The sequence below is a fragment of the Cynocephalus volans genome, chromosome 8 (assembly GCF_027409185.1).
Source record: "Cynocephalus volans isolate mCynVol1 chromosome 8, mCynVol1.pri, whole genome shotgun sequence".
Classification (NCBI taxonomy): Eukaryota; Metazoa; Chordata; class Mammalia; order Dermoptera; family Cynocephalidae; genus Cynocephalus; species Cynocephalus volans.
Window position 1 is genome coordinate 11,709,396 of NC_084467.1, and position 27,199 is coordinate 11,736,594.

Consider the following 27,199-nt stretch of genomic DNA (forward strand, 5'->3'; position numbering starts at 1 on the left):
CCAGTTGCCCAAAGATGATTGCCGCTGCATTGTTTACAATAGCGAAAAATTGGAAACAACCCCCATGCCCATCAACAGGAGGCAGGTGAAATAAATTACAGAGCATCTTCTCAATGAATCCTGTGCAGTCAAAAGATACAGCAAATCTCTATTGAGACGGAAAGATGTCCTCCACAGTGTAAGTGAAAAAAGCATATTATGAAGCAGAACGCGTTGTGTAAGCATGTGGGCGGTGTGGCGTGCGTTTGTAAGCGTGGGTATTCGTGTATCCTAAAGAATATTTAACTAAATACTGTCTCTGGGTGGCACAGACTGACTTTCATTTTCTGTTTTATTTTTATTTCTTTCTGGAATAACTTTTTTTTTAAATTTTCATTATTCTTTTCTTTCCAAGGGATATAGATTACTTTTGTAATGAGGGAGGGGCAATCAAACAAGGAAAAGCCGTTTTGATTTTGCAGAGAGGAAATGCATGCGCTGCGACCCTGTCCCCCCAGCGTGGCCGTGTGCACTTGTGTGTTGCAGACTCGGACAGCCAGTGCAGCCCCACGCGGCAGAGCCTCAGCCTGTCAGAGGGTGAGGAGCAGATGGACCGGCTACAGCAGGTGGAGCTGGTCAGGACCACCCCCATGTCGCACTGGAAAGCCGGAACCGTCCAGGCCTGGCTGGAGGTGGTCATGGCCATGCCCATGTACGTCAAGGCCTGTGCAGAGAACGTGAAGAGCGGGAAGGTAGGCAGCCCCGGGCCCACCATGGGATGCCCCCCTCATCATCCCTGCAGATGGCCTCTCCCCGCCCCACTCACACCCCTGGGGTCAGGAGCAGGTGCAAGCTTGGAGCCGGCCAACTTGTGTTCAGGCTCTGGTGTCCCCCATAAATCATGGTGTCCCCTAGCAAGACCCACAGTCCTTCAGAGCCTCAGCTGCCTCACCTTTAGGCTGGCCAGTTAGCTCACCCGGGAGAGAGCATGGTGCTGATAACACCAAGGTCAAGGGTTCGGATCCCCAGACTGGCCAGCCACAAATAAAATTAAATAAAGTGGGACTAACTTTCCTTTACCTAGCTGAAGGGAGGCACTTCCAGCCTGAAAGGTGATTCCACCCATCTCATGGGGCAGAGGCCCCAAGGCAGGCTGCAGAAAAGCCTCCGGTGTCCTGCCCTGACTGCATGGAAAGGTGGGCAGAGGGAGGGGGACAGGAGCCCCTTCTGGGGTATGGCCCCTGCCGGCAGCAGGTCCTGGGGGTCTTAGGTGCCAAGAACACTTCCTACTACCACCCTAAACCTCCCCTCCCGGGAGCAGGTGCTGCTGAGCCTGAGTGACGAGGATCTGGAGCTGGGCCTGGGCGTGTGCAGCTCCCTGCACCGGCGCAAGCTCCGCCTGGCCATCGAGGACTACCGCGACGCCGAGGCGGGCAGGAGGTGAGCCAGCCCCAGGGAGAAGGGACAGAGTCCACCCTAGGCCTCCAGTCACACAGGTGGGGTAAACAGGGCACTACAGGCTGGGCCAGGTGTGGGGGGTGCTGGGGTGTAACTAAAATGATCCAGGGACAAGACTGGCCAGGGGACCCCGGCACACCCCAGTCCTGCTCTGGACCAGTCCTTCCCATAGAGAGATAGACACACAAGGAAGACATGAGGCCCAAAATGCCCTGTGACCTCCCCCAACCCCAGTATGGGGATCGGGGCAGCCTCACATGCCCTCAGAACGCTACCTCCGTGGTGGCCCGAGCTAGTCTGCGAACTGGACCAGAGTGTGTCCTCCACCGCTAACCTTTTCCACCTCCACCTCCTACCATTCCGGGGTGAGGAAAGACAACCCAAGGCAAGGAGGAGCAGAAGCAGGCAGAGGAGATCAAATGGAAATCTCCCCCACAGAGGAACGGGCAGTGGGCAGGGGCTCCTCTTAGCAAGCACAGCTGGGATGGCCAGAGGTCCTTCCCGTCAGGCGTGTGGCCCCGCGAGGCCACCCTGCCCCCGTGGCTCATCACCCCCCACTCCGACCCCACCTCCTGCCTGCCTCGCTCCTGACTCTTTGTGAGCCAGATTTTCTCAGAGTGCAGAGCCGGGAGGAACTAGATTTGTAAATCTGACACTTTTTGTTTTGCATAATTATCTGCCGGGAGGAACTAGATTTGTAAATCTGACACTTTTTGTTTTGCATAATTATCTCCTTCACTGGTTTCCCCATCATTTTTCATGTAGTTAATTAATCAAACCTGGTGGTGTGTGCTATTATTTGCAGAAGCAGCTTTGTGGATTAAAAATAAATAAATAAATAAATACATAAATAAGGGGCTGGGGGTGGAGAATCAGGCTGGTTTGGAAGCAGGAAAACCAAATCCATGCATGTCTAGGAGAGGGGCCCTTGGCGTGATTCCACCAGGTGGCAGGAGATACCCACACCGGGTCAGACACTTGGGGAGCAGGTCAAAGTGGGCAGCAGGAAGGTTCCCGGCCTTGGCAGTGAGCCAGGACCCTGGCTCATCCCAGACACGGGGCTGGGGCTGAGAGGTGGGGGAGGGGCAGTGGGGGCAGGGGACAGCTTCTCCTCCTGAGGGTCCCATAAGCACCTACCACTCACCACCCACCGGCTACCCAGTTCCATCCCCCCAGTCCCCAAAAGCCCTCACCATCACTCACCCAAGTTGAAAACCCCTCCTGTCCCCTCACCCCACACCCAGCAGGGCCTGTAAAGGCTGCCTGTGTTCATTGAGCAGGATGGGACTCTCAAAACTTTGGGGAGTCCGGGTCACTGCCCAAGTTCCCCTGAAACGTGGCTGACTTAGTCTGCTCTGGCTGCCATAATGAAATGCCACCAACTTGGGTGGCTTGGACAACAGAAATTCATTTCTCACTGTTCTGGAAGCTGTACGTTTGAGATTGGGGTGCCAGCACGGTTTGTTTCTGGTGAGGTCTCTCTTCTCAACTTGCAGAAAGTCACTTCACTTTGTTGTTAGTCCTAACACAGAAGAGAGAGCAAGGGAGTGAGCTCTGGTCTCTTCCTATAAGGACACCAATCCCATCACGAGGACCTCACCTCATGACCTCATCTAACCCTAGTCACCTCACAAAGGCCCCACCTCCAAATGCCCTTACATTGGAGGTTAGGACTTCAACATATGAATTCAGGGGGCGGGGGAGGACAAATATTTAATCCATAACAGTAGCTGACCCTGAGAACCTCCAGGAACCGAGAGTCTATGGTGCCCAGAAAGGGGTGGACTCAAATGCGTGGCCAGATGAGAACAGGTTTTGAAAAACTCTGGAGCTGTGAGCAGGATTTGGAGTCCCCACTTGAGACGCCCCAGGGCTTCCGGGAGAAGACAGAGGTCCTATCTTGAGTTTTCCATTCCCTGTGGAAACCTGACTTGTCTCTAACTTGCCCCATGACCTTGCCCTCCCAGAGACTCAGTTTCCCCACCTGTGAAGTGAAGGGAGTTAAATCAGGACAGCAGTTTTCAAACTTTTCAGGATCATGGTCCCTTTGAGAATCTAAGAGCTTTTGACCCTTTCCCCAGAAGAAATATACAAAACTTCACAACTTGGCATTCCAGGGCCCTCTGGCCCACCCTTAGAACTTTTAGGGGTTTGTGGACTCTGGGGGAAAAACCCCAAGCGAGGTCATCTTTAAGAACATTTCCAGCCATGACATCCTGTGTGACCACAAGCATGATGCTGTCGTCTCTGGGCCAGGTTCCCCTTATCTGTAAAATACAGGGAACAAAACCCACCAAGCCCTTGCCAAGCCATCCCCTGTCACTTTATGGACACGGTTTTATTTAACCATCACAATTTCAGTGCAGGATAGACCTTCTTATCCCCACTTTAAAGATACAGAAAGTGAGATGCAGAGGAGTACTAGGCATAAAGTCACAGTACAAAATATCTGACTTCAAAGCCAATCGCCTTTCCACTATTCCATGTCACCTTTAAAAACGTGTTAAAAACAACAAAGACGGCTCCACTACTACTGTTATTTATGGAACGCTCAGTGCGTTCCAGACCCTGCGCTAAGGCTTTTACATTTTCTACTTTTTTAGTCCTCACAACTGCATGAGGCAAGCAGGATTATTCTCATTTTACAGATGAGGAAGCTGAGGCCCGGAGGAGCAAGGTTGCAGAGCTAAGACATTAGAGCCAGACAGCTTCCCATTGTCTGTGCTGTATAGTGACCCACATGATGTCTAAATTCTGTGCCCATTCTCAGATTTCAGAGTCTAATCTGACTCCAGTTTGGGGACAGGAAAATGACAAATTTTATAAAATGCCTGAGTTACTTTTAAAGCCATGCAATTTTGTTCAATTCGGGCTCTTACACTAGCTCAAACCAACAGCTGGAAAGTGTCGTCAAGCTGAGGCCCCATGGGGACAACTTTAATGAAAAGAGAACCGTTGTGAAGGGCAGGAGCACAGTAATTGTCGGAACGCAGATGGATGTCGCTGATTATAAATGGGCCTCTCTCAAGTGGGTGAAGCGAGGTGCCCCTCCCCAGCCCTCTACTCCAAATCCTTTTGCACTGTTGATTTGCTGAGCAAACCCTTGCTTCAGACAGGAGAAGAGGACCTTCTGGTCTCATCAGTGACAATCCCAGCTCAACAGCATCTGACTCAGAGGGCTCTGAGCTCCAGCTCCTGCCCGGGAGAAAGAGTGATAAGGGCTGGGGCCCAGGAAGGGTCCCTCTGTCACAAGGCTGGGGCTGGGAGAGGTTCTGCCCCAGGACCTTTTTATCCTAGAAGGGCTGTTTTGGGCCAGATAGTTCCAGTTCAGGAGCTCCGTCTAGGCAGCCTCCAGGTGGACTGTCACAAGTGCACTAGCCCTGCTCTGTCATCTGTGCACCTGGCTGTAAAGCAAACACTGTTTAGCATTAACTCTGAGCCAGGTGGGGACCCTGGGCATTTGTAGATAAGCCACACCCAGGCCTGCCCTCCAGGAGCTGACAGTCTAGTGAGGCAGCTGGCCAGATGAGCAGCAATTAACCAGAGCCTAACAGGTGCAGGGACGGGGGGACTCCCAGGGGCTTTGGGCCCCTGACCCAGCATGGAGTCCTGGAAGGCTTCTGGGAGATCAGATGTCTCAGCAGAGTCAGTAGGAGTTAACCAGGTTGGGGGTGGGCAGAACAGGCCTGGGGAGGTGGCCAAGCCCTGTGGGGCACACCCAAGAGGTTCTGGGAGGTGGGGGACAGAGGGAAGGGCAGCGAAGCCGGGATCCCACTCTTCCCTGAGCCGTTCTTCCAACAAGTATCAGCAAGTGTCTATGTATCAGTGCGCGTCCAGCACTATGCTGACTACTCAGCAGTGAATAGTCCCCGTCCTCACAGAACTTATACGTTAGTGTGGGGGAGAGAAAAAGTAAACTAGTGGACAAAGTACAATTGTTTAAATTCAAGGTGTGATTAGTGCTCTGAAGGAAATAATTAGGGACAGAGGACAGCAGGCCGGGGGAGCAAGTTTAGACAGCACAGTCAGAGAAAGGGAAGACTTGACTGCCAAGGGATGGGAAGGGATAAGCCAGGGCAGGGCTGAAAGGAGATGGGACCAGGGAGAGGTGGGGATGGGGGACAGAAAGCTCAGTGCATCCTGGGATACGCCCCCCAAGAGCCTGAGCACAGTGTGAGAGGGGCAGGTCACCAAGGGCAGTGTGGCAGGACCTTGCAGGCCACTCAAAAGGCTTTGGATTTTATTCCTCCAAAGGGAAACCCCAGGAGGATGCTAAGCAGGGGAGTGGTGCCTCTGATTGACGCTTTTAAAGGACCATCTGGCAGCCGGGGGAGGGGGAAATGTGGATTAAAAGGGGACAAGGGGGCAACAGTGGGGGGAGGGGGGCATTTGGAGGCAGTTGCAGAAATCCATGCTAGAGATTGTCATGGCTTGCAGCCAGGAAAGGAAAGAAGGTGACAGACAGAGACTGACCGGTGGAGCAAGTGGGGACAGGACTTCTGGCTTAGGAGCTGGATGATGGTGGGGTGGGAACAGCTGGGAGAGGGTCTGGTTGTCTTGTCTGGAGCCAATTAAATGTGAGATGCCTGGAGGTGTCAAGAGTGCAGTTAGTTAGAAGCTGGGGGAGGAGAGAAGATCTCAGAAGAGAGAAAAGAGGTGAATTTGTGAGCCTGCATTTACAGATGCAACCCAGAGCCCTGGAAATGGGTGTCCCCCTGAGGCAGGAGAGCGTGGGGGAAAATGAGCCCATTATATGACAGCGTGAGATGCTCAATAGGTATTTGTGGAATGAAGGAAGGAAGGACAGTGAAAAGCCATCTAGGACCGTCAGCAGGGCGGTGGCATGATCAGCTATCTATGGCTGACACCCAGGGAGGATGGCGGCATCACTTTGTAAGCCCACCACTTTCCCTTTCATTTAGATCCCTTCACGGACCCCCGCGGCTGCCACGTAGACAGTGTTGCTCTCCTACCTGGCAGCGGCTCAGGTCATTTCTCAAAGTCCCTGCGCAGGTGGGATGCCGCGGTCCTCTCTTCTGCGAGGCTGCCACCGTGTGGCGAGCAGAGGAATGACATGGATGGACCACCTCCATTTTCAGAGCATTCATTGCGCACCTACTATGTGCATGGCGCTGGGGTCAGTTCTGTGTGGGACACATCGAAGTCAGAGATACGGTGGTGAGGTGGTAAAAGAGAGGACTTAGAATAAGCGAAACGTGGGTTTTAAGTCTGTGTGGCCCTCGGCAGTCTGGGCTCTCTCGTTTGCAAAGGGTGAAGAGCAAGGTCACGTTCCCCATGCAGCGAGTAGTGGATCAGGATGTGCCCAGCAGGCTGTGCATGAACACTCCACCATGAGATCACTGTCACCTCTCATAATATTCTCCAAACAGGCAAAGAGACCAGAGAGCAGCAGGGGGTGATCTGGGCAGGGACGTGCCTGATGGGCCAGGCCAAGGCTTTGTGGTCTCAAGGACAAAGAGCCCCCATGAAAGCAAGGGTGGACAGAGGCTGGCGGGGTGGGGGTCCACAGGGGTACTGCCTCCTGCTGCATAGGTCCCTTCTGCTCTGTCGCTGTGCCTTTTCACTCTCGGTGTGCCTGAACGTGGTCTCTTCTCTTTTGTGTTTCCCTCGGTTTGTCTCTGTTGATGGCTTTCCATTCTTTGAGCCTCTTTCTGTCTCTCTGTGTCTGTCTTGTCTCTGCCTCTCTCTCCCCTCCACCCGCCTGTCTCCCCATCTCTGCTCCTTCCTTGTCCTCCCTCTGTCTCTCCACTCCGTCCCTGTTCCTGTTGTTTTTCCTCTCTCCTGGTCTCTGCCCATCTCTGCTCCCATTTCTGCCTGTCACTCTGTTTCTGCCACCTGTCCCCATGCATCCCTCTCTCTGGCTGTGTCTCTCCTCACCAGTCTGTCCAAAGCTGCTGACCTGGATCATCACTGGGTGGCCAAGGCCTGGCTGAATGACATCGGCCTGTCCCAGTACTCCCAGGCCTTCCAAAACCACCTAGTTGACGGGCGGATGCTGAATTCCCTGATGAAGCGGGACCTGGAGAAGCATCTGAACGTGTCCAAGAAGTTCCACCAGGTCAGCATCCTGCTGGGGATTGAGCTGCTGTACCAAGTGAACTTCAGCAGGGAGGTGAGGACCAGGGGAAAGGGGCTGGGGGGCGGGGGCACCTTCCTCTGTGCTCTTTTACCCTCTGGCATCCACTGTCTGTCCATCTAAGCATCCACTTATCTTATCTGTCCATCTGTCCATCCAGCCCTCTGTCCCTGCATCCGTTTTCATCCAATCATCCGTCTATCCATCCATCTGTCCACCCATCCCTCCACCCATGCATTCGTCCATCCATCCATCTGTCTGTCCATCCATCTCTCCATCCATACATCCATCCCTTCCTCTATCTCTCCCTCTTTCCAGCAACCACCCATTGGACACGGGTCAGGCCCTGAGCTCAATTCGGGGGAAGCGGGGAACCCTCATCCTCTGAGAGCACACGCTTATCAAGAAGAACCACAAAGAAGCTGGTGGTGGTGACCATACTCTGAGAAGTGAGGGAAGCCCAGGGTTTTATGAAAACGTAGAGAAGAAACTTCCAAGGGGATTAGAGAGGGCTTCCCAGAGGTAGTGCCAGCACTGAAACCTAAAGGAGAAATTCCAGGGATCAGTAGAAGATGGGAGGGGAAAAGCAACCCAGCAAAGGGAACAGCATGGGCAAAGGCCCAGAGGACAGCTCTGTGACGGCAGAGGAACTGAGTCCTGTGCAAGTGGGCGGCTGGGTTTGAAGTGGTGGGAGATGAAGGAGATGCTGCAAAGGTCACCAGGGACCCATGGGTCCTGTTAAAGAGTTTGGACTCTGAATGCCCCTTGATTCTGAGCTCTGCCAAGCCAGACTGCACAGGGCAACTGCTTCAGGTCCCCAGGGCCCACCCAGTGCATCTCCTGCATGTGCCCTTGAGGAAGGGACCTGAGCTGCAGGTCCCTGGGAACAGGGAGGTGACAAGGGCATAGGCCCTGGCCTCTGGGAGCCCACATCTAGTGAAGTCGGCAGATGCAGAAGATCATGACAGTTATATGTGGAAAAGGGCATGCTGGAGGGGCCTGCGGGTCAGGGAGCCCTGGCAAAGGTGTGTCCACTGCGGGCCCAGGAGCACTGTTAAGGAGTCAGTCCTGTGAGGGCAGCAGGCTGACCCTTCTGCAGGGCACTTTATGTGCTGTTTTATACCAACGTGACACTAGCTGCCACAGAGACTGGGCAGACCCCCAGGAGCCTTGGCCCCCACATGGAAAGGCCTCACCAAATATTCATTCAGTACCTGCTCATGTCAGGCGAGCTGAGGGCGGGATACAGCGGACAGGGGACACGGAACCAGGCAGCTGCATGGGTCTCACCCCAGCGCCGCGCTCCCGGCTCTCTCCACCCCAGGAAGGGGCTTCTGCCCATTTCCCAGAATGAAAAGCTGAGCCACGGAATGATGTGGCTCAAGCAGCCATGGCTGACCCAACCAGGACTCTCCTCTTCACTCAGGCACACCGAGGTTCCAGCCAGCACCGTGGACCCTCACTCCACATGTGACCCCTGGGTGCCCCCTCACCCCTCAGCTGACCCCTGTCTCTCCCCAAGGCTCTCCAGGAGCGTCGGGCCCGCTGCGAGACACAGAACACTGACCCCGTGGTCTGGACCAACCAGCGGGTGCTCAAGTGGGTGCGAGATATCGACCTAAAGGTGAGGGGTGATGGTGGGTGTGGGGTGACTCTGGGGCATATGCAAATCCCATGCAAATATGCATGCAAATCAGTATCTGTTTTTGTGTGAACTGGGCAAGAATAACCTGCCTCCATCACTCTCAAGGAGGGAACGACTCGGCACCCCCTGCAGTAGGACCCCCGTGTCATGAGGCCTGTCTCACGTGGGGTGGGGAGGCTGAGCCTGCCTCACCTGCCCAAGCACGTGTGGGGTTGAGCGCCAGGTGCATGTTTTCTCTGCACAAATATGTATGGGCTGCCTGCGAGGGTCAGGGGCTATGCCAGGGACATGATGCCCCCACCTCCTGGCTCTGAAAGAGTGGGTCAGGGGGGTCCTCATCACTATTAAATTAACTGGTCCCCAAGGGGTCAAGCTCTGGCTATTGGGGACATATCCCCACTTGGAGCTGGGAAACCCTTCAGGCTACCAGGGCAGTCCCCTCGGGCCAGTGGAGTGGTCCCTCAGGCGAACCAACCTCGTGCCTTTGCCCTCAGGAGTACGCAGACAACCTGACCAACAGTGGCGTCCACGGTGCCGTACTGGTGCTGGAACCCACGTTCAACGCCGAGGCCATGGCCACTGCCCTGGGCATCCCCAGTGGGAAGCACATCCTCCGGAGACACCTGGCGGAAGAGATGAGCACCATTTTCCACCCAGCCAAGTGAGTGCTCACCGGGCTGCTGGGTACAGCTCGCAGGCCGTGGAAGCAGAGGGTCCTGGCTTCCCATCCCAGCCCCTCACTCGCTGTATCCCACCTGTTCCACCGTGGTCTCCTTTTACAGATCAGGAAACTGAGGCTCAGAGAAGCAAAGTGCTTTAGCGAGAACACAGTTAGGTCTTGAATAAAATGTATGTTAAATCCAAAAAACACCTGGATATTTAGTGAAGGAGAAGCGAGCACTAGTGGGTAAGGAAAGCCATGTGAGGGTGGGCTTGAGCTGGGAGGATTTGCATTGGCCTAACAGGTTGAGACGGCCATTCCAGGCAGCGGTAACTGTGGAGACAAAGGCTTGGAGGCAGGAACGGGCATATGAATGGTGTTTTACGGTCCTGGTGAGCAGATCGTGTCAGCCCACCCACCCAGTCTCCTCATCTGAAAAGTGACCAGTGAATTAATACCAGGGCGGATAAGCCAGGCCCCTTCCCAGTGGATTCTCCCTTTAAAAGGATGCACTTAGGGCTAGATTAACATTTGTTGAGCACTTGCGATGTGCGCTAATTTCATCCTCCTGTGCCAAGAGATTGATATCACTACTCCTCCTTTATAGATGGAGAAATTTGCTCAAAGGGGCCAAGCTATGTGTCCAAGCTACACAGCTAGTAAGTGGCAGAGCCTGGATTTGCCCTTTATTCTATTAACATGGTGTAATTACATTGATGGGTTTTCAGATGTTGAACCAACCTTGCCTTCTTGGGATAAATCCCACTTGGTCATGGTGTATAATCCTTTTTACGGGTTGTTGGATTAGGTTTGCTAGTATTTTGTTGATCTTTTTTGCATCTTTATTTATAAGGGATGTTCGTCTGTAGTTTTCTTGTGATGTTTTTGTCTGGTTTTGATGTCAGTATAATACTAGCCTCATAGAACGAGCTGAGAAATGTTCCCTCTTGTTTTTTGGAAGAATCTGTGAAGGAGTAGTGTTCATTATTCTATAAACATTTGGTGGAATTCACCAGTGAAGCCAACTGTTCCTAGGCTTTTCTTTGTGGGAAGCTTTTTGATTACTAATTCAATCTCTTTACTTGTTAAAGGCCTATTCAGACTTTCTGTTTCTTCTCGAGTCAGTTGCAGTAGTTTATATCTTTTTAGGAATTTGCTCATTTCATCTAGGTTAGCCAGATGGCATACCGTTAATCATTAATTATGTATTCTCTTATAATCTCTTATTTTTCTAAAGTTTATAAAAATACCCTCTCTCTTATGCCTGGTTTTAGTAATTTGAGTTTTTGCTATTTTTTCTCTTGATCAGTCTAGTGAAAGGTTTGTCAATTTTTGTTGACAGAACACAGATTTGAACCTGGAGCTCTCTGGCTCGGGCCTGATGTTTAAACCTCATGGAGCCTTGGGGAGCAGCTGGGTCACTCCCTGTTTTATGCAGGTGGAGAAACTGAGGCTCAGAAGAAGGTTGTGCATCTGCGGCAGGGTGCAGGTGTCCTGGACTCCCTTCCCCACTGGCAGGACAATACCAAGCTGTTTTCAAAATGAGGCCCATAGGCCCTTGCAGCAAAATCACTGGGACTCTTGTGAAATGCAGATTCCCTGGCCTACAGGACAAGAATCTGCTGGCAGAGCCCAGGGATCTACATTTTTAGCATTTTTAGATTTTGAAGTAGTTCTTATGGAGACCGAGGTTTGACAAGAACCTCGTTGCATGAGCCATGAATCAATAGGTAAAGAAAAAAGGCTTTTTTGCTCAGAATTCTCCACCTCCCCTAACCTTCCTTCTGGAGCGACAGGATTTGTAACAGGCTTAAAATATTCTGAGCCCTGGAGGGACGGCACTAGCTAAACATTAGCAGGCATCATCAGTGTATCTGATTAAACCCTTGGCCACATGTGGGGTAACTGGTGTGTTCAGGACGGTCTGGGACTAATGGGCGAGCACCAGGCATGGATGGCTCTGGTGGGGACAAATAGGGTGGGCCCCTGTGTTTTGGTAGATCAGGGACTCCTCTGGGAATCATATGAAACCCGTGGACACCCTGGTGACAGGATAAGGAAGAGGGAGATGGACTCAGTCCTGACTCCTCATTTTACACCTGAGGAACCTGAGGCTGGTCAGCCAGGGACTGAGGTAGGCCAGCTTCAGGCTCCACGCCCATCCCCGTTATCCCCTCTGTCCACGGCACTGCCTTCCCCCACATGTCTGCGTATGGCTCATGAGTCAAGGTCCCTGTGGCTCAGAACCATGTCAGCCCTTTGCTGACACCCTGTCACGGGCCAGGGAACAGACTCAGTAAGCTGGGGGGACACGGAACTCCATGGGTTTCTAAGGGATTTTAGAGACCACCTCTGTCACTGCAAGAGTCCCCAGCTAAGGCAAACACCAGGGGCGATGGTGGTCTCCAGGCCTGTGATGAGACACTTGGGGAGATCTGACAGGTTTCTTTTCATCAAGATCTTTGAGCTTTGCCCCCGGATGTCTCTGTGATAGTCCAGGCAGTGAAACCCTCCTGCCCACGGCCCTCCGTCTCCTGCTCCTTCTCTGCTGCTACACTTGCCTTTCCAGGGAGAGGGGAAACAAAGGATGAGGTTGGGCAGGGGTGCTAGCCTTTTGCAGCAAGTCCTTTCAGAATGCTTTCGATTGGGTGGAAAGATTCCAGTTTGAGAAACATCCCTGGCCATGGAGATAGATACCAGGGGCTAACCCAGGACTCCATCGCAGACTGAATCCCAGGCTGGGTGGACCACAGTGGTGGTACTAACAGCAACCCTTCATATTGATAACAGAATTTATCATCAGCAAAGTGCTGACGTGTTCCTCATTTAATTTGATCCCCACCCCCACCCCCAGTGAGGGAAGCCAAGTGAGAAGGGACCATCGCTAAAGCTTCAGAGAGGAGCTGTGACTTGCCTAGGACCAGACAGGAGTCAGTGGCAGTGCTAGCATCTGCCAGCAAGGAAGCAAGGACATCTTGTCCAGTGACCACGTACCATGCTTGGAAGCTTCAAGGGGGCTGATGAGTACCTGGTCCTACTCCCCAGCAGGTGTGACCCCTGAGGTCCTGTGATCACTTAAAGAAGAGGGGGATGGACCAGTCAGCTCAGAGCATCTTGGGAGATTATAGTCACCATGTGCTACAACCCATGGTCAGAGAGTCAGGTAATATAGGCGCCCAAGGCTGACTCCAGGAGAGGCACATTCACCAAGAGTTTATGAGTCCTGATATGACGTCATCTTCTCCAGCCTCCTCCCATCACCATGACAGCACACATGACCACATGACATTGTCTCATGGTATCTGCTTTGACACGCACTGAGTTCCTGCTTCTCCTGTTAAACCCAGTCCAGTGCCAACGTGTCACACATAGGACTGTGCAACAAAGATCCAGAGAAATAGAACCAGTGGACAAAAAGGGTGCAGGGAGGAGCGGGGGCATCCCAAAGGCACTTGCTGGGGCGTCAGAGGAGCTGAGTGAAGTCTTGATGAAAATGGGTGACCTGCCCCTGTGCATGCTTTGCAGATGGTGTGTCCTGTCCCTAACACAAAGCCAGGGATGGCACAGGTTCCACCCTTAGTGCATTTGGATTCTGTTTGAATATTAGGGCTGTGAAGGGTTCTCTTTAGGCCTCTGAAGCATCAGACAAACTTTGCATCTCACTTATTAATACTCTTCCCCTTCCTGTGCCCTCATGACCAACAGCCTCAAAGTGTCCCATTTTGTTTCTAAGAATGGCAGTCGGCCTGGCATCTTCCTCCCTTCCCTCCTCCTTCCCTCGCCAGGGGCGGCTACAGGGTGGGGTTGTCAAACCACTATGTCCATTCACTGAGCTCTGCCATGGGCCAGGCCAGGGCCCAGAACTTCACAGTCACCTCCTTGAGGCAGGTGCAGGGAGCCAGCCCCATTTTGCACATGAGAAAACTGAGGTACAGCTCCATTGCATGTCTTGCCTGGGGCCAAAAGCTAATAAGCTGTGCAGCTGGGATTTAAAGCACCACACTTTGCTGCTGCCCTAAAGGCTGGAAGAGTGGCCAGAACAATGGAAGAACTGGTGTTGAGTAACAGCTGCCTCTCCCTGCACCTCTCCCTGCGCCTCTCCCTGCGCCTCTCCCTGCGCCTCTCCCAGGGCACTTCTGAGCCTCTGTCCCAGGGTCAGCTGCAGTAGTGGAGGAATCAAAACCTCTCTCTGTCTCTGTTTGTGTCTCACTGTCTCTGTCTCTCTGTCTGTGTGTGTCTCTCTCTGTCTCTGTCTTTCTGTCTCTCTTTGTCTCACTGTCTCTGTTTCTCTCTCTTTGTCTCACTGTCTGTCTCTGTCTCCCTTGATCTCTGCTCCTTTCTAAACATGGCCCGGTACCGGTAGGAATAGCCCTTTCTCAGAGCCCCCAGAGTGCCTGGGAATGAAGGGCCATTCTCCCGATAGATCTGTCCTTCCCCCACTCCTGCTGGAAGGCGGCTGATGAGCCAATGGGACATGGTAGAGGGAGCCGGCCTCTCCAGGGAACAGAAACGGGTCTGGCTCCCGATCTCCAGAACTGCAGCCCGTGCTCTGAGAGACCAGCCTTGTCCCCTGGCCCTCCAGGGCCTGAGGTGTCTGGGCCACATCAGAGTCCAGATTCCGTGGTGTTTAGCAGGGCTGTCAACTTTCACAGCTTTCTCAGCCCTACCGGATGACCATCAGCCAAGCCTCAGAACCCTCATCAGTGTCATGTGTAACTGGGACCCCTGGTCATCCCACACTGTCCCGTGACTGGTACCCAGACAGCATTTTCTGGGCAGGCAGGGTCCTTACCCCTCAGCAGAGTGCTTGGTGTCTTGGCTCTCCCGGCTGCCAGAGCTGGAGGAGAACTTGGAGATCTCCCAGCCAGTCCCACCTTCTCCTTTTACATACAGGGAAACAGAGGCCCAGAGAGGGCTGTCTACTAGCACAGGATCACACAGCAAGCTGGGGCAGGACTGAAGCCCAGGTCTCTGCATTCCTAGTCACAAGTTCTTCCTGGAACTAGGATCTCTCTCCACTAGGATCTAGGCCAGGATAGTGCTACCCTTTTGCCATCAAACTCACCCTCAACAGTCATTAAGCACCTGCTGCATATAGGCACTTAAGTGATGTATGTCCCGGCCTTCATGAAGCTTACAGAGAGGAGAAACCTTCAGAGGTGGATGGTCTGGAACAACCAGAACAAGGTCTGCTTCAGCTCCAGCTTCCCTCTGTTTCCCCTTTTCAATGGGTCTCTGAGGGGCTCTGCTTATCCACGAAAGAATTTGGTTCCCCATCCAGGCAAGAGCTGGTTTAGTAGACATCTAAGCAAAGATGTATGGCACCACCATAGAATTCCTTACAGCCCTACCCAAAATTCCTCATGGCACTCTAGTGCCAGGCAACCTGGATTCAAATCCCAGCAGGACCAATTCCTGGCTGTGTGACCTTAGACAAGTTACTTAACCTCTCTGAAACATGCCTTCCTCTTCTGCAAAATGGGGCTCATAGTCAGTGTCTGCCAACCAAAAGGCTGATGGGAAGAGGAGGTGCAATAATGTGCAAAGCAATTGGCGAAGGAACCGGCACATCATAAGGCCCCCAACAGCACAGATATTAGCAATTATTATTCCAAGCCCACCCCCAGCACCTCCACCGCTGCCTCCCACTCCTCCACAGGGGAGTGGCTGGAGGGGGCTACAATCCTGGCTCCCTAGCTGTGTTGAACACGAGCAAGTGGTCTCACCTCTCCGAGCCTCAGTTTTCTTAACTGTAATATGGGAGCATGATTCACACCAACCTAACAGCTTTTTTATGAAGACTCAGTGAGGCAGATTGCACGCGGGCTGCCTGACACAGGGACACCCTGCAGCAACTGAGTTCCTGTCCCCTGGCTTCAAACAAAGACTAACGTATCCCAGTGAAGCAGTTTCCTCTTGAGTTGGCAACATGACCATCCCCTGTCTGTCAACTGGCTCCAGCTTTCTCAGCAGCATTTCAGTGGAGAAAAGCAGTTTTGAAATGAACTCACACAGACCTCACCCTCAAACCCATGGAGTAAGAGGACCCCATCGCCTGACCCACCTCTTCGGCTGACACGCTTCCCAAGCCTACGTCCCAGAGGTCCCAGCAATGGGCAGAGAAGGATATTCTCGGGTCATTCAGCAGGCCATGGAGCCAGGTCGAGGGGGCGCATTGAGATTTTCAGGCACCCACTAGAAGGTGATGTTTTTATAAGATTCTGCCCCATCCCACTCCCCCCCACCAAATAATCACTAAACTGTGAGCAACTTTCTGTTCAGGGCATAGCTTAGAACCAGAGCTGTTGTCTAGATGAAGAAACTGAGGCCCAGGAGGGTAATCAACTCACACAAGAGCACTGCTAGGGAACAACTGAGCAGGGACTCAAACCAGGTCTGTGTCCTCGAAGCCTGTGTTGGTCACAGCAAGACACAATCACAGCAATTACTCTTATTTCAGCCACTTCTCAGCGCTCTATATGTATCCTCTCATTTAATCCTCACAATGGCCTTATGAGAGAAGTGCTGTCATTAACCCTGCTGGACAGAACTGTAGCCCAGTTGACACAAATGTAAAGGGATCGGGCCAGGTTCCTGATGTCGAGTCCACAGTGGCAGCCACTATTCTGCCCTAATCCCAAGGTGGGAAAACCATAATCTAGATCCTAATCTTAGAGGCCCGAGTTCAATTTCCACCCCTGCCACCTTGTGTCTTGTGTAGCCTCTTTGAACTTCTGTCTCCTCTTTGGTGAAAATAAGAGAAGGGACACTGGGGCTCTCCCAAGCTCATGTGACCACTGATGTTCCATGAGTCAGGGGGATTTAATGCACATCTATGCAAGAGAGCAAACGTTGCTGGCTACGTGATTTAGGTTTTCACGGCTTCTGCAATGAGAGCTGCTTCACCACTGGACCTGGGTAATCTCATCTCCAGGTGGAGGAGAGAGGGCAGTCATTAATGAAGACCTTATTTCCTAACCCACCGTAGAGCACATGCCTCCCTGTTACATGGAAGCCCCTGGCACCCAGGAGTTTGAGAACATAGCTCAATACGCCCTTCAGTCAGCAGTGCTGTCTCCTACCCCTCCCCTCTCTGGAACTTTTCAGCAAAATTGCCACCAGTAGAAGCAGAACTTCTCTGAGGCAGCTTAAAAGATGCAAGAAGGTTCATTTCTCTTAAGGAGTCCAACTCCTTGGTGGCCCAAACCATGGCTCACAGCTCCTGCATAGCCTGCCCCTGACTGCCTGTCAGCCAGAGCCAATTCCTTTGTAATATGTTTTAAATGTTAATATGCATCATTATTGCAGCCTGTATTGGTCTGTTTCTGCTGCCTATAATGGAGTAGCCGAAACTCAGTAATTTGTAAAGAAATAAAATTTATTTCTTACAGTTTCAGAGGCTGGGAAGTTCAGAGTCCAGGAAACACATCTGGTGAGGACCTTCTTTGGGGTGGGAACTCTCTATAGGGTCTCGTGGTGAATAGGGTGTCACATGGTGAGAATGAGCTGAGCGTTAACTTGCTCACTCGCTCTCCTTATAAAGCCATCAGAACCATACCCATTACTCCACCAATGAATTAATCCATCCATGAGGACCTAGTCCTCATAATCTAATCACCTCTTAAAGACCTAATCACCTTTCAAATACCGTAATTGGATTTTCCACCCTCTTAACACTGTTACAATGGAGACAAGTTTCCAGTATGCGAACTTTTGGGGTTCCCATCTGACCCACAGCACAGCCATTTATTGGCTTCCCGCTGAGCTGCAAAGCACTTTTTAACTAATCCTCACAACAACTTTATGAGGCTGGTTCTATTACAATCCCCCTTTTGCAGACATAGAAACCAAGCTTTAGAGAAATGAAGTGACTTGTCTAGGTCACAGGGCCAGTAACCAGTAGATCCAGGACTTCAATCACACCTGCCTGGCCAAAGCCCCTGGAAAGACTCCGGACAGCCTCGGTGAGGTTGACAGAAGTGCAGAAAACTCTCTGCTGCAGCCGGAGCCAACTCTGCAGCCAAAGAAAGAAAGATTGCAGACCATGGGAGACGGTGGTTTGCCCAAAATGGAAGAGAGAAAGAAGGCAGGTGGGAACTCTTAAGTTCAAGGTTCCTGACTCTGGACCAGGTTTCTTGCCCCAACTCCATACTCTCTACGAAGCCTCGGTTTCTTTATCCACAGTATCAACGTTCTAACGCAGGGGTTGGCAAACTTCTTCTGTAAAAGGCCAGGTAGTAAACAAGTTGAGATTTCAGAGCCATATGGGTTGTCATTACAGCAAGAAAGCAACCACAGACAACATGTAAACAAATGGGTGTGGCTGAGTTCCAATAAAACTTGAATTACAAGATCAGTCAGCTGGCTGGATTCGGCCTGCAAGCTGTATTTTGCCAAATCCTATTTTAACAGAAGCCCTCAATGCTTTTACACAAGGAGGAAAGCAACGGGGACAACTTCAGGCAACAAGTCAAGCGGAGGGCAGAGGTTTCAAATGCAGAGTGGGGGAACTTTCCTGATGCTTCTCAAATCACGTCTAATTAGCTACAATTTGAGGACTCCCCTGCAAGGCTTTCCTTTCCCGATAAGGATTGCAGCGGTCTTGGAGACGTGGGTTCCGATGTGATCTCGAGCAAACCGCCCGATCCCTCCACGCCTCCTTTTCCTCGTCTGTATCTAATGCAGGGCTGGCAGTCCCTACCTCTAGGCAAATTTGAGGGTTTCATTTCTAAAGAGCTGAGCCCGGGGACAGCACACAGGACATTCTGAGAGATCTCAGCGGTCACAGTCATGTCACCAGTGTGAGTGTGTGAGCATGTGTGTCTCTGGGCAGCAGTAGGTGACTGAGCCTCCCTGCTGACTCGAAATGGGTGTCTCCCCAGCTCCACAGGCATCCGGGAGGCTGAGCGTTTTGGGACGCCCCCCGGGAGGGCCTCCAGCACCCCCCGGGCAGGAAAGGAGGAGAACAGCAGCAGCACCAAGCACAAGGCTGGCCGGGTAAGTCACTAGATGCATCCACCTGTGAGTCCTGTACACCTGGGAAGGGTCTTTTTGTCTCTGGGCTGGGTTGCCATCTCCCAGCTGGACCTATGTGGCTCCTGAGTTGGCCTGTGAAGGTGAGCGATGGGCCAGGTCACAGGTGCATCCAGGAGAGATGCCCCAGATGCCAACTTCTTAGGGACCTACACAATGTTTCAGGCCCAGGGACAAAGTCCTCACAAGCTTAAAGTACGGTATCTCGAAGTGCAGCTCTCACCTGCCTGCATTGGAGGCACTTGGAGCCATTGCTTCACATGCAGATTCTGGGACCCTCCCCAGCCTCCTGCAGCAGGTCTCCTGCATGCAGCCAATCTGCCCAGAGGGTTCCAATGTGCCCTAAACTCAGAGAACCACCAATTTAGATTTGGAACTCCCGTGATTTCACCACTAGCAAAGAGGAACCTCTGGTGGCTCCAACAAAGCAGCATGAAAACACGTGCGGTTTGGGTCTGATCACATAGGTGCCAATTGACACAGATTCCTAAATGGAAATGTGTAGACACAGATGGCAGAACCAGATAACCCCAAATCCTCCTATCCATTCAGCAAACATTGCGTGGGGACTGGCTGTGTTCCAGGCACAATCCTAAACATGGGGGTGGGGTGGGTAGTATAAGCATGAATAAATTAGTACCTTTATCCTTAGGATGCTCCATTCTAGAACATGCATTCTAATGGGGGCAATATTGCCCCAAAGAAGTGAAAATTTGTTTGGGGAGGATTTTATTATTTTTATGTAACAGCACAGATATACATATGTACATAAACAGATGTACAGTATATCTGTGGTATTAAGGTTTCATGGTAGAGGTGAACTTAGGGAAAAACTGTCTAAGAAATCTCCTTAAGAGATAATAATTTTTTTTTAAAGGTTGAGAAACACTGGTCTAGAAAGAAAGGCAGTCAAGTAAATAATTACAAAGCACCGTCAGGACTACCATCATACAGCTATGTTCAAAATAAGTAAGAGAGAGATTTTTGAGGGTCTGCTGTGTGATAATCATGGTCAGCATTCAGCAAGTGCCTACTCTGCACCAGCACCCTCCTGTGTGCTCTACAGATGGGCTCTCCGCTCGTTACAACAGTGCTAGTATTGCTATTCTCATTTTGTGGCTGCGAAAATGGGCTCAGAGAGGGGAGGTGACTTGTGCAAGGTCACACAGTGACAGAGCAGGAATAGGAAACCAGATCTGTGTGTCTCCAAACCCACATTCTCTGTGCCACACCAGACAGTGCTAGAATAGTCCTTCTTGACTTGAGAATGCAGTCAGACCTCATGCTCCTGCTCATTCTCACAGGTATTCTCCAATATAACCAACTCTCCTGCCACAAAGGAGGAAGGGAAGAGACTTATGTGAATAACCAGACTAACAATATTTATCCTCACCCTTGATAACACAAAACTCTCTCCTAATGTTAATTCACAGACTCCTCTCAGTCTCCCTGAGTAGTGAGTATTATTGCAAATAGAAAGAGCACAGAGAGGTGAAGTGAGTTACTCAAGGTCACACAGCAATTCGAATTGGAGACATTTCCCAGATCTCAGACATTCGATTCTTGTTTCTCTCTTTCCTGTCCTTTGGTCTTATTTTTCTCTTCCCAGCTGCCCCTGGGGAAGATAGGAAGAGGCTTCAGCAGCAAAGACCCCGATTTCCATGATGACTATGGCTCTCTTCAAAACGAAGATTGTGGAGATGATGACCCACAGGGCAGGCCAGAGCAGTGCCGTCTGGAAGGCTACAATGGCCTGGAGGTCACCAATGTGTAAGGAACCAATGGCTTCACCAGACCCAACACAGAAAGACCCAGGAAGGAGAAGCAGCCCAATGGCCCCTGGTGCCATCCCTCCTGTACACAGTGACCTCAGACTGAGGATGCTCCTTTACTCCTGGGCAAAATCTCAACAGACTGTTGCAATTTCAGATGGGAGTGCCAGGAAGAGAGAAGACACCAGCCTGCCTGTCTCGGGAGGGTCATGGACCTTCCTGCTCAACAGGAGACTGGTCAGGAGGACTTGTCACAGGGCCCGGCCCCTCTGTAACCTGGGATGTGCCAGCTCCACCGCAGAGCAACTTTCAGCTGTTGAGCATTTCAAGTGGTCCTGGGAGACTTGAACTGAGCTGCCAAGGAGGAAAGAGGCCCTGAGTTTCCCAAAATGCCCTCCCAGAAGGAGTAGGTGGGACTCCAAACAGACACCCCAGAGCCCAGTGCATAGGCTGTGCTAGGGGCGAGCAGAGCCCCCAGGTGGCAGGAAGTGCTGCCTCTTGCTGAGGTGTCAGAGGAGGAGCTCTTGGCCGCAGCATCCTTCTCCCCCTTGACTGAGAACTTGGATTCTGACTTGGATCACTAAATCTCTCTTGGGAGAATGCAAAGGGTGGGTGGTCCTTCCTTGCACTTTCAAAGCTCTGTGTCACATGGGGTGGACCTGTCGAAGAGCTGTTTGCCCATCATCAGAATGAAAGATGAGATGACTGAGCTCAGTCAGCAACAACCTTACCAGGTGTGGCTATGGGTTTAGGATCTAGGGCAGGGAAATGCTTGTCACTGTTAACCCAGCAAACCTCTGTGGTAATTAATGTCCCTGTACCTGAAACATAGGTGTGCTGACTGATGCCCTGAGGTACAAACCCCCAGGACAAAGTCATTAAGTGTTGGTGGAGAAAGGCCCCAGCCCCTTTCCTGACCTGCCATTGTTTTGCTGTGTGGCTTCTTCCCGGTGGCCTCACCTCTCTGTGCCTCAAAGTCTTTATCTACAATACTTCTGGTTCCCTCCCAGGGACATTGTGAAGATTAACACTTGCTAATGTCTGTAACACTTTGTAACCTCTCAGGAGCCAATGGGAAGTTACGGGGTAGGGAGGGGGAGTGTCTAATTTCCCATTTACAACACAGAACTGACATCGAACTAATTCTTTCCAACTCTTCCGGTTGGAATAATGTGCAAAAGGAGGACAAGGAATGTTTAATGTTTAGACTCACCAAGAGCCCCCAACAGGGCTCAGCAGACTAAGAGATCCCATGAGCACAACCTTGAAAACCAGTTTGGCTCAAGGGTTGCGGCCTGAGCTCATGGACCAGATGACTTTGCTGTATGATGTTTAGGGAAGGACGGTGCATTAGGATTCTACTTACACAACAGTTATCAAGGGAACCATCTGTTGGAGCCATCATGCTTGACTTCCAGGAGTCAGGGAGAGATTCGAGCTTTCAAGATTTGCAGCCGGTGTCAGCCTATGAGCACCGTCAAAGCACAAGTTCTTCAAACAAATTGTTTCCCCTCATGGGAAAAGCCAGACCCTGATGAACTTGAGAATTACCTTTCCCTAATGCCAAGGACCCTGGTTTTCTCTCTAACCTTAAGATGAGCACAGCCTTTCTTGCTACCTGAAACCAAATGCCTAGTTGGTGGATGGGGCGTGTTTAGCTTCCTAAAGACATCTTTCTAATTCCAGGTCCCAGGGGGTGAATTTCTAGTATATGGCTTGGTTTTGAGGTTCCAAACCCCAGTATCTTTATGTTGTTCGGCCTCACCCAGGGGGTCCAGAAACTGCAGAGTACGCAGCTCAGAGTGGAAAGGTAAGACCTCCCTCTAACCTGGTGCCATGCGTCACTCCAAGCCACATTCAGGATGGATGACCTGGGACTCCAGAATCAGCCTCTTGGGAAGCAGCAAAGGCAGGGTTTCCAGGCAGGCAGGTATGCCCACAGGGCAAGCAAGAATGGCAGAAGGGTGCCTGGCAGAAGCAGCTCTGATGATTCGAAACCGACAGTTACCCAAGTCGTCAGAAGTGATGCTGGCAGTATTCTCAGACTCGGTCCTGCTGGGAAAGAGATGGATTCGTGGACAACTGGGGGAACACTGGGAGAGAGGGCATTGCCCAAAACATTCATTGCATTAGGCCAGCAGTTAGCAATTAGGCTACCCCGAGTGCATCTTTTGGTCCCAATGACGCCATAACAGCACTTTCTCTCGACCATGAGACTCCCTATCCCTGGAGGCCGGGCGAGTGTTTGGGGCTGGTTTTCCAACATGAGGATGGGTTGGTTGATAAACTAACAACCTCCACAGAGTCAAATCAGGTGAGCTTTTTCTTCTGGAAAAATTCTAAATGTCGACTCTGCTTCAAGGGCACCAAGAAGAGTAGGGACGGAGAGAGTTGGTGGACAGATTCCAACAGCTGAGTGACAAAGGCTGCACAGTGGCCACCTCTGGGACAGTGACCTGCTACATCTTGGCCAAACAGCCTAGGTTGTGGTCTTGGTCCCTAAAGGGTGACATGGCGTCTGGAGCTGGGAACAACATGGTTGTGCTTCTCTGAAAGCTGTGCCTGCAAGTGCTGGCCCCTGGAAAAGGGCGGCGGGGGGCGGGGTTGGTGTCAAGGGTTGGGAAGAATCAGGGTAGGGAGAGACACCCCAGATTCCTCCCAGAAGCTGGGAGCCAGAGCCAGCAGAAGGCACCTGCCTGCAGGCTCAGCCTTCTGACCCCGGGCTCCTCTGAAAGGCCCCTTTGTCTTTGGCTGAGCAGGGCCTTTCTCCTAGAAATCTGTCTGTCAGCACTGCTGTTATCAGACCCCAGGCTGCAGGAGGCAGGGAGGAGCCACAGACAACCTGGAGCAGACGAAGTGGAGGGGAGGGAGTCTCTCCACAGCCCGGCCAGCATGGAGGGCCTCGGGACAGAGACCCAAAAGCTTGAGGTCATTGAACAGGGCTGGGTCTTGGCAGCTCAGGAACATTTGACTTCAGCATTCACTGAAGGGGCACCGGGACCATCTCCAGCCCATGCTCAGGCCTAGCTCCTCCTTCCCATCAAAGCCACTTCCGCTCCGCCTTTCAAGGCCCTAACTGGCTCCTGCCAGTTGAATGGCTGAAAAAGAAACCCTGTGAGCAATGGCAACTTCCGGATCTAGCACTATTACCAGTGGGTGGCTGGTGGGGAGAATGTCCTGAGCCCTGACACATGGTGGGAGTTTGGGACTGCAAAGGAAACCAGTCCTCTGTGAACAGAGAGGATGTTCCTGGCCATGGCCCTGAATGTCTTCCCAAGAGTGGCTTTTAACTCTGTAACAATAAATACTACTGCACAGCACTTCGTTGATGAGGTAGCCTTTTTCTATGTATCTCCTCATTTATTTTTCGCAGCAGCCTCTTTGAGAGGGAGATTATGAACACATTTCATAGATGGAGAAACTGAGATTGGAAAGGCTGAGGGGACTGCCCAGCTCCATAAAGCTAAGAAGTCATGGGGCAGGGACTCGAGCCCAGTCCGTCTGCCTCCACATCCCAGGCTCATCCTCTCCACTGCACATTCTCCCCACCAACTTCTGCAACATCGGTGACCTCCCCCTCCCCCCACCTTCCAGCATAGGACTCCCCTTACCAGGCGGCATCACTCACAATGCAGTTTGTGTGCACTCTGTCCTGCTGGAAGAGTCCCTGTCAGGGCGCTGCCCCCTGTCCCAGTAACCTACAGTCGGGAAGAGCATCTGACAAGTCTCTTCTTCCTTAGTGGCATCATTTGCTGCACTCTGACTTTTCCCAGGGGTGTTTACATCTTCAGATTGCTGATAGAATCACAGGCGTCCTAGCACTGCGCTTCTCAGGTTTTAATGTGCGCACAAATTGGTAGGGGACGTATTTTTAGAAAAAAGATACTGATTCAGGAGTCTGGGGTCGGGCCTGAGATTAGCATTTCTAACAAGCTCCCAGCTGATGCTGCTGGGCCAGAGACCACACATTAAGTACCAAGGTCATGGCTGACAGATGAGCTTTCCTAACAAAGCCCGAATCACATGAGGCAGGGGCTGGTCTGTGGGCTCCACCCAAATGCCCGCCTCTCCCAGCCAGACAGTATACTCCTACTGGAACAGGAACCCAGACTCCTTTGCACATCACTAACGTCAGGCAGGGGGTGAACATTCTGGAAGTGTTCACTGATCAGAGAGCAGACAGAAGAGTCAGAGGACACTAAGAGACAAGCCTAGGGACAACCAGTTTCTGTAGACTCACTACAAACACGGGTTTATTGAATCCTCCTGGGTGCCAGGGTCTGTTCTGGGTGCTGACAGTGACGGGAGATAAGAAGCATATCAATGACCAGGGTGGTTGATTTCAGACAATGATAAAGTGTGAGAGTGACCTCGAGTGGAGGGTGAGGAATCCTTGAGGGCTTTTGAGCTGAGACCTAAATGCTGAGGAGCCAGCCCTGCAAAGATCAGGGGACTAATGTTCCAGGCAGTCAGACCCTGAGCTGGTTGCTGAGCATATCAGGGCAAAAAAATCCTGCCCAGCCATTGTCCTCACAGAGCTTATGGTCTAGTGGGGAATAGAGACATGAACAAAATACTCCCAGCTATGGGTTGAATTGTGTTCCCCAAAGGTTCGTGTATTAATCCCCACTGTACTAGTGTTGAGGGTGGGAAATCCCATTAGGGTCATTGAAAGGTGGTTCCTTTAGGAGGTGATGAGAGTGTGAAGACCATGCCCTAGTGAATGGATTGATCCATCATGGAATAATAATGAGTTGATGGTTAGTGGGTGGTAATGGGCATGGTTCTGCTGGCTTTATAAGGGGAGCAGATGAGGAGGTTAGCCCTCTCTTGCTCAAGCCATTTGCCAAGCGATAACCTACATCGCTGCAGAGCCACTACCAAGAAGGCCGTCACCAGATGTGTTCCCTGAACTTTGGACTTCCCAGCCTCTGTAACTGTAAGAAATAAATTCTATTTCTTTATAAATTACCCAGTTTCAGGTATTCTGTTATAAGCAACGGAAATGATCTAATACACCTCCCAAGCAATGTAGGAGTGTGACCGTGACAAGTCGTGAGAGCAGAGATAGCTGGTAATCAGAGGGCTTATCACATGGGGATTTAATGTGGTTGTGAGGAGGTGAGGCCTGGGTGAGAGGAGCTCAGCAGGTGAAGAAGAAAGGGAAGAGAAGTTTAGACAGCAGGGATGGCATGTGCAAAGGTCCTGTGGTTGGGGGAGCAAAGTGAGTTGGTGGGGCTGAAAAGAGCCCACGTAGCTGGAGTGCAGGGAGTAAGGGGCTCATCTCCCAAGGGTGCTGAAAGGGCATCAGGAAACAAAATCTCTGCTCCCAGGCACCCAACCTGGCTCCTGCCCATGTGTCATCCCTGATGCAATTACTGCTTCCTACGTGGCGCAAGTGGACATGAAGCCCCCACCTTCTGCAACTGGACACCTCTTTCTGTCTGCTGCCACTCATGACTAAATTGGATTTATCAGGCCACAGACTGACATGATGGGTCCATGAGGTAGCAATGGGGTCACCAGGGCGCAGCCTATTTGGGGCCTTCTAAGGTGTCAGGTGCCTCTTCCATGTCTCCATGCAGAAAATCCAGGATGCCTGTTTTAAGCCATGCTGGCTGCAAGATGTGCTGCTGATTTCCAAGGGTGGCAATGAACATCAAGCATTGCTTTATCAAACCCTGTGAAATATCCAATTCCTCCCCATCCACTTGAACCAGGCAGGGCTTCCTCCCTTGCTTGGCTTCCTACTGCCCAGGCAGCCCTGGCATTCAGGGGAGGCGTGAAGGGAAGGCCCAGTGCCTGTGCCAGGGTAGAGCCCATGCAGGCCTGAAGTGAGCATCTGGGACTCTGAGTCTCTCTAAGCTTCACTATGCCCACCAGGGCAGGGGGCTGAGGTCTCAGAACAATTAGCAGCTAGGATTTTGTCTGTGTGTTTGTCCAAACCACTTACTGTGTGCTAGGGGCTTTACACAAATATCTCATCTAATCCTAAAACCATACTGGGGGGCATGGGCTATTATTAACTCTTTTACAGATGAGGCACATGAATGAAGGAACTCTCCCAAGTTTTTACAGCTGAGTAGAGCCAGAACTTGAACTCTATCTACATTAACCTCATTCTGCCTGGCCCTACCCCGTCCAGCTGCCTCCAGATGTGGGCACACATCCCAGCAGAGCACAGATGGATTCATTCATCTGAGTGTTTGACTAATGGCCTGTGAGTAGCCTTGGGCCATCCCACCCCGATCCTCTCTCTGGACCACGATGGGTCTCTGTGAACTTCCAGAGAGTATAATCTGGGCCTCCTCTGAGACATTCTGCATTCTCAACTCTGCATTGTGGTTATTTCTGTGGAGCTCATAGGGACTGTCACTGCTACATACAGTGTCCAACCCCCTCTCATTGCTTATTAAGCAAATGAACAGACAAAGAAATAAAAATTCATGGAGCTTGCTGTCCAATATGGTAGCCACAAACCACATGTGGTTATTTAAATCATTAATTAAAATTAAATAAAATTAAAAATTCCATTCCTCAGTTGCACTAGCCAC

At 51.6% G+C, this 27,199-nt stretch overlaps 1 protein-coding gene across 1 annotated transcript in view; it reads left to right on the plus strand.

Annotated features, from left to right (window-relative positions):
* KAZN (kazrin, periplakin interacting protein) overlaps nucleotides 1-20,647 on the plus strand; it is a 435,768-nt gene extending 415,121 nt beyond the window's left edge. The window contains exons 9-15 of the mRNA XM_063106370.1: nucleotides 526-731; nucleotides 1,301-1,419; nucleotides 7,339-7,570; nucleotides 9,057-9,158; nucleotides 9,674-9,840; nucleotides 18,723-18,837; nucleotides 20,483-20,647. Coding sequence (XP_062962440.1) covers nucleotides 526-731; nucleotides 1,301-1,419; nucleotides 7,339-7,570; nucleotides 9,057-9,158; nucleotides 9,674-9,840; nucleotides 18,723-18,837; nucleotides 20,483-20,647 — 1,106 coding nt within the window. The remainder of the gene's footprint in view (nucleotides 1-525; nucleotides 732-1,300; nucleotides 1,420-7,338; nucleotides 7,571-9,056; nucleotides 9,159-9,673; nucleotides 9,841-18,722; nucleotides 18,838-20,482) is intronic.
* Nucleotides 20,648-27,199: the final 6,552 nt, after the last annotated feature.